The 7,617-nt window shown below is 30.6% G+C and overlaps 1 protein-coding gene across 1 annotated transcript; it reads left to right on the top strand.

The window, feature by feature from the left end:
• The first annotated feature begins 203 nt into the window (after positions 1-203).
• On the top strand, positions 204-3,053 carry A4 (apolipophorin-III-like protein). The gene is made up of 2 exons (XM_011065960.2): positions 204-543; positions 2,573-3,053. Exons 1-2 carry the CDS (start codon positions 271-273, stop codon positions 2,885-2,887), a joined length of 588 nt encoding a protein of 195 aa, XP_011064262.1. The 5' UTR covers positions 204-270; the 3' UTR covers positions 2,888-3,053.
• The last annotated feature ends 4,564 nt before the right edge of the window (positions 3,054-7,617 follow it).

The following is a 7,617-nucleotide window of genomic DNA, read 5'->3' as shown; positions in this document are numbered from 1 at the left end:
AAAAAATGAGCTTTATATAAGTATTTGAAACAAATACTGTTTTTGGAAATGCCGAGCACATCTTGAAGCAAGTGCAAATTCAAATAAGTATATATAAGTATAAGTGTATGCCTTCTATTCTACACGAGAGGAACGCAGGTCATTGTCATCGAAGTGAGATAATAAGCACTTTGCCCCCTTCGATAAGAAACGCCTATAAAAGGGAGTATAATCTTCCATCCTACGCATCAGTTGTTTCCTAATCGACCAAGGAGAAAATACGAGCGTGAAATGAGGTACTTACTTTCGGTTATTTTAACCGTCCTCTTGGTCACAACAGAGGGCAAGGTTGTACCAACTAGTGATGTCGAGAATCAGCAGACTGACACGCAACCTCTTCAATTGTCCGACCACATCAGAGAGGCCCAAAATCTCATCAATAACTTGAGCGCTCAACTTCAACAGCAGCTACCCAATCAACAGGATGTCAATACAGCTATTAAGGAGGGGACCACCAATTTAGTCAGCAATGTCCAGATGTTCTTCAAGAACATGTCTGATGAGGTAAATTCGAATCATTTACACATCACGCACATATTTTTTACGTACCATACTTGGTACGTTAAATGTATTTCATTGCAACTCGACTGAGCAAATGTTCGAGCGATTGTTAAAATGCATTTTATATTTCGATATTTCAATTTTATTGGAAATTATTCGTTTGGTATGTTACGACTCGTTCTTCTATGTAAATGTAAGTATATGAAGATTAAAGGCTCACTTATTTGTTCGCAGTATCGACGCGCTACATTCTCGTATACCTAGAAACCTAGAGCATATAAGACGTATATTTTCGAAATTAGAGATAAAAGAATATCGCCGCACCGGCTAATTTTCCACGTAGAGTGTAGAGGTAGAGAATTGTTTATTCTCTGAACAAATTGGCAAGAGAAAAACCGACCAGCTTATTAATCTATTCTTCTAAATTGATCTTCAAAGAGACAATCGATGTGAATAAGCAAAAGAGACAATCGCGATCGATATCGAAATCGAAAATGAGAAAATTTACAGTGCAATTTATGTACGTACAATGATTCAAAAGATCATTTATATCGATGCGTTACATATAATATAGCAAAAAGTTATAATCTTATTTAATACACAGTGAGTGCAAAAAGTATTCAAACAGGGAAAATATTTTTTAAAAAAACTTTATTTTTAAAAAGTAAATATTATCCAGCAAGAAATGAATCATCGAATTAATGTCAAATCAATATCGATACGATGATTTCGACATCAATTTGACTTCGATTCGACTTTTTTTAATTGACGATCATTTCTTGCTAGGTAATTAACAATTTATTCATAAAGAATAATATAGATTGTATGTTTCTTAAAATTATATATACCAAAAAAGGTATACATTAATTATAGAAATTATATCATCTGAAAAATAAACGAAAATTACAAATTCTATTGTTTGGATGCTCGAAAAGTATTCGTATAGTCGAGAAATTTAGCTTTTAAAATCAGAAATACATGCGAAGCTCGTTTGTTATGTTAGAACAAAATATATTCATCGTATAAAATTGCTAATTAATGTTTATTTTTTACAAATAAGATTTTTTTTATAAAAAATTTCTTTATACAAATACTTTTTGTTCTCACTGTATATGTTACTATAACTTGTTTGTGTGTATCAAAAACATAAATAATTACAAGTAAACGATGAATTACACTGACATGTTTTTTTACTTCTGTACTTAGATAATAGAAAAATTTACTGATCCTAAATGTATATATAAGGAGCAGTCTTTCAAAATGCGTTTTGTCCAAAATTTAATTTTCAAAAAAATGAGAAAGAAGACCAAGGAAACTGTGAGCTTTACAGAAAATAATGATTTGCCAATCAGTATAAAATGTGAAATGTTCAACAAAATTGCTAAACAGTTGCTAAAAATGTTAAAAAAAATACATTTTGTTCGTCTCTAGTTAAAGGACATAATGCACTTTGAATGTCAAGATTTTTTTCAGCATATAAATTGATGGTGTATAAATGCTTTCAGAACGTAGAGTAGCTTAAGATATAAGTCTCTCAACATAAAATATTATGCCTTCTTTAACTAAAAAAATGAAATTTTTGAAAGTCTGCTCTTCATGTATATATATCTTTTCTTGTCAAGAATATTATAATATACTTAATAGCTTATATATTTGAGAAACATCGCGCGCACTTAAAATTGTACAAAAATTATGTGGTATCGAATGATTCGATAATACATAATAATGTTATCTCAATTTTTTGTTACGTATTTTATTAAATAAGTGTTGCTAAAAATAAAATATTGTTACAAAAATTAAATATTATGCGCTATATTATTTCAATAATTGAGATAAATTTTAATGCATCTTACGTATCATGCCTTAATTTGCATCTCGTTTTCACATCCGCGTCACATTTAATTATACAATCATCGCATACATCTCTCGATACTGTACTTTGAATTTTTCCGAGAAAAATTCTTTGTGTTCTTTTTAAACTTGAAAAAAAAACATTCTTAGCTGTACGCACACATGATCGATCGTTTCGCAGATCAAGGCCAAGAGTCCTGAGTTGGAGAGCGTATGGACAAATATGAAGAACAAGCTGTCCGAAACGTTCAACAATTTAAACGTCAATCCTGAGACAACGGAGCAGATAAATCAGCTTAGTACCAAGTTCCAAGAAAGTGTTCAGACTCTTGTGTCAGAATCAGAGAACGCCGCTAAGACCATCAGCGAAAATTCCAGCAAGGTTCAAGAAGGTATCGCTAAATTTACCAAACAAGCGATCGACATCGCCGTGCAGGCTTCGCAAAACCTGAGTAATCAATTGCAGCAGGCCACGACACCACAACCAGAAAATTAAGAATATCAAATTATTCCTGCAAATTACTAATGTGCGTACAACATCTTGAATAAATTCGCGAGAGATTCAATTTCGCCAAGTCAACCAAGTCTGCATAATCTCGTGTCATATTATAAACATACTTGATAGCTAACGAATAATTAATAAAAGTACTTGATCGTTGTCATCGTGATCTTTATTTATTTCCCTAAATTATCACATTATTATCACATCATTATTCCGATAAAGATATCTAATATTTCTTAATACTCTTAATATGGTTCACTGTAATAATTGAAATCTGCATTTAGAGAGGCCGATATTCTTCATAGTTGGATGTTATATTAAAGACCGTCTTAAAAGTACAGTCTTAAAATGTCATGAAATAGAGGGCCGTATTAGCATCTTAAAATATTATTTATAAGATAGTCTTAAATTAAGAACGAACTATGAATACAATCCTTAGAATCATTATCTTAGATTTACTTTACACTGCCTTTCTTTTCTATTAATGAACCGATTCGCGTCACGGAATCGATGTATGTATCTACATATTTGTTATAACTTTGGAGATAATTAGTACTATAAATTAATCAACAGTTAATTAAAAGTGAAACTTTCATATACAATAAAAGCTGGCTGCATGATTAATCGTACAACAATTTAGTATTAAATCTCGTTTTAATAATTTTGTATCGTCTACCCAAATAGCACAGCAGCGTTACTACAAAGTGTTAAAAAAGCGCTTATATATACTTTTTTTAGAGATTTCTTAATGCTTTGTAGGCGCTGTGCTACTTGGATAGTATAGAAAAAAAATATATATTAACCCAACAAAGTCGTATTCCTCAGAGAACGTGATCGACTTAATCCGCTATATAATTAAACGTTCACTTGATGGTTTTATTTCCTCTTTTTTTTGAAAAATATCGATCGATTTGCAAAATAATTTTGGCGATTCAGTTCATGATTCTCTCAAAGCCGCATTGTATCTTAAAATAGTAGGATTAAATTGCTGTAGGTTACTCTCGTCAAATAAATCGATGGCACATATGACGATTACATTGAACGCAAATAATAACTCAAAGAATAAAGAAATAAGATTATATGTAATTATACACATGTGAAAATAAATATTATCCTAGATATACAAATAAATAATAGAGAGCAGAGAACTATACATATTGTATACATATATATATATTAGGTGCGCAACTAAGTTCTCGCTGTTATTTTGATGAGAATGCATCAAAATAACAGCAAGAACTTAGTTGCGCACCTAATATATAATACATATGTGTATATAAATGTTATAAATAACGTATAAAAGATCTGGATTTGGGCTTGCGGCAATTAAATTAATTATTGCGGTAACAGTACGTGTCATTGTGATAAATATAGAGATTTATATTGGCAACGTATATCACAAACACAAAATTTTTATATTTATTATTTATTATCACATATAATATATTAGTAGCAATGAGTGAGGGATGAAAGCACAAGTGCACAAAATGGGAATCGATATTTTCTCAAATTTAGCACTTTTTATACCTGATCGTATTGGAAATTCGTATTTGTAGAATTCCTTTATCTTGCTACGTGAACAATTCCTTACTTTGAACGTAAAAATGAATCAAAATAAAAAATGATTTTCTGGATAATCACTGTTAATGTATCGTGACGCTTATCATATTTCCTGCAAACAGATAAATATTTGCAAACGCATGCTTGGTAATCGATATGAATATACATATGATCTTATAACGATGTCAAGGAGCAGAATTTCCGTATCCCAATGATGAAAGTATCGTCAATATCACGTTTTAAATATAACATTCTGCGTTAATTTTAAATTAATGATTTAAGATAAAATTCAAACGTAAACTATGATTATAATAATTAATTAATTATTAATACATCAGTAGCTCTCAAATGTATTGTGTGTTATATTAGACATCATACAATATTAGATAATAGAGAATGTGCACACATATACACACGCGCGCGCGCGCACACACATACGTGCATATATATGTATAGACATACACACACACACACACACACACGCACACGCACGCACGCACACACACACACACACACACACACACACACACACACACACACACACACACACACATATATGTGTGTTAAATAATAAAGAATAAGAAATGTTGCATCTGCTTTTTCAATCAATGTGGTCAAATATAAAACAATTTTTCTTCACCCGTTATTGGATTTAGTAACGACAAAACAAGTAATTACACCTAATCAGCGGATTCCGCATTGTTTTCGCATTGCAAACGTCAGTCAAACTCACATACTATAAGAGGAATTTGGCGATGTGACCTATAAATAAAATGTTTTAAATTTTAATTGATACAAAATTGTATTAAAATGATCCAAGGTTTATAATCCCTAATCCACTATTTCTGACGTATTAAAGTCAGTCCATATATTCAATCAAGTTAATTAATTTTAATGTAAAAAAAATATTAATAAAATTTCAAAAATGATTCCGTACATCTACACAATATGCAATCGAATGTGCATACATATACGATTCTTATATATAAAAGGATGCAAATCGTCGAATCGCCTTATTGTTAGTTAAGGAGTCGATATATTAATCGAATCAGCGAGAGTGCATTATTTTTGTCAATTATTATTAATTTTTCGAGAAAAAATACTTTGGAATACACGGAAAGATTAGTGGACATTTTGACAAAATGGATATATTCTTTTTCTCAGTCTTTGTTATATATATGGTAAGATCAAATAAAATAATATAATAGAGCTATACATCAGCTACTGCGCGCGCATATACGAAATTGTTTAATTCAATTTGATTAAAAAAATAATGATTTTAGTTTACACCAAGTACTTGATACGCGTATTAATTAGTAACTTATTTCTATTAAATTATCTTAATTTTAGCAACGTATTTAAAGAATGATATACTAAAATTGATACAATAATATTATACATCCAAATGATTAATTAAATATCAGGGATATGTTTGATTTATATACGTATATCGCCGAAATTAAGATAATTCAATAGAAAATTACTAATTAGTACCCGTATCAAATGGACGATGTAAACTAGGCCAATAGTATACTTTTTTAACAAAAATTAATTTTGTCAAATTTTGCCAGATATCACTTACAGATGTTGTCGAAATATCGGCGGAAAATAAATCTGAACAATTGTCCAGAAATTTATTAAAAAAAGAATCACAATTCCAACAAACAATATCAGACGTTGACAGATCTGAAAGGATAAATCGTGGATTTGAAAAAATAATCGAGTTAATCAATGTTTTGGGCCAAATGGACAATTTTGTTTACGATAGAACAAAAAACTTTATTCGCAAGCTCAATGCAATGTATGATATGGACGAAAATGAAATAATTAGATATCGTGGATCTGATTCTAAAGTCGTATAATAGAAAACAATTTCTTTAAGATAAAAAATATGTATGTATTAATTATATTATGTATGTATATATGTCAATAATTATAGTAATGTAATTAATATTTGTAATAAATATTTTTAATCAATCTATGAATTAATTGAATCTGTTGGACGATATTAATAAATTCTTATTTTAAGACCGTCTTATAAAAGTAATATCTTAAAATACTAATACTGATTGATTCATGGCATCTTAAAACTACTTAAAGCTTTTTCTTCCTTCTCTCTTAGTTGTTAATTTTTCTATTTTCGCAGCAGAATTTTTTTGTTAATTATTGCAATATATACTTATAAAGATAAATAAATGTTCTTTTATGTTTTACGTATATCTCTTATACAGAGTATCCAACGTAATAACGATCCGCATTTTTCAAACATTTCCGACAGTTACAAAAAAAGTTGAAAGGTGAATATTTATCTCTTTTAATGCTATCGTCCACTTGACACTATAAATGCTTTGAAGCATTTGATGGACCAATTAGAAGAAAGAATTATACAAATTAACCAATTAAAAAACGCTTCAAATTTCATCATTTGCAGCATCGCGTACGTTGACCGTACCTTTAGTAAAATTTTTTCGATTGGTCAATCGAAAAAATTCAAAATTCAAAAAAATCAACTTCGAAGCATTTATAGCGTCAAGTGAACCGCATCCTTATGCTGGATTCACACTGGATCCGACGTGCGTCATACGACGCTCTGCAACTAATCAGAAAACAGGATTTTGCTTTGTATCATCGGAATTAAATTCTGCTTTTTGATTGATTGCAGAACGTCATGCGACGCGCGTCGGATCCAGTGTGAATCCAGCATTAGGCCAATATTAAGGCCATTCTTTGTTGGTCGTATCGTAGATGTCGCAAGCTTGTTGCTTCAGCCAATCCGATGCTTCAATTTTAAAGTCGCATGATGCTTAAGGCTTAAACACAATAGGCACAGACAATAGGCATAGAAAACAAGGAATAACGAGCTGTCCTATTTGAGTTCTGAGATATAATATAGAACTTACACATTAGAGTTCTAATTGGACAGCTCGTTATTCTCTGTTGCCTGTGCCTATTATGTTTAAGTTTTTACGACGCTTCCGACACTGCGATATGACCAATGTAGAAAGGTATATGCGTCCATTTTTTGTCATACGACAAATTTTTTTAAGTCTATCGATTGCTATAGGACAAAGAGATCCGAGATTCTCTGTCTTGCAGCCAATTAATATGCTTGAAAAATTTGTCGTATGACAAAAAAAACGGACGCATGTAATTGATTCATTCAG

The sequence above is a fragment of the Acromyrmex echinatior genome, chromosome 16, assembly GCF_024713525.1.
Source record: "Acromyrmex echinatior isolate Ae372 chromosome 16, ASM2471352v2, whole genome shotgun sequence".
NCBI classification, from domain to species: domain Eukaryota; kingdom Metazoa; phylum Arthropoda; class Insecta; order Hymenoptera; family Formicidae; genus Acromyrmex; species Acromyrmex echinatior.
Note: the sequence above shows the minus strand (reverse complement) of the source record. Positions and strands in the feature narration are given on the sequence as shown.

Coding starts and splice junctions, on each gene's coding strand:
- A4 (XM_011065960.2), top strand. CDS start 271: ATGAGGTACTTACTTTCGGTTATTTTAACCGTCCTCTTGGTCACAACA. Junction 544..2,572: donor TCAAGAACATGTCTGATGAG/GTAAATTCGAAT, acceptor ATCGTTTCGCAG/ATCAAGGCCAAGAGTCCTGA.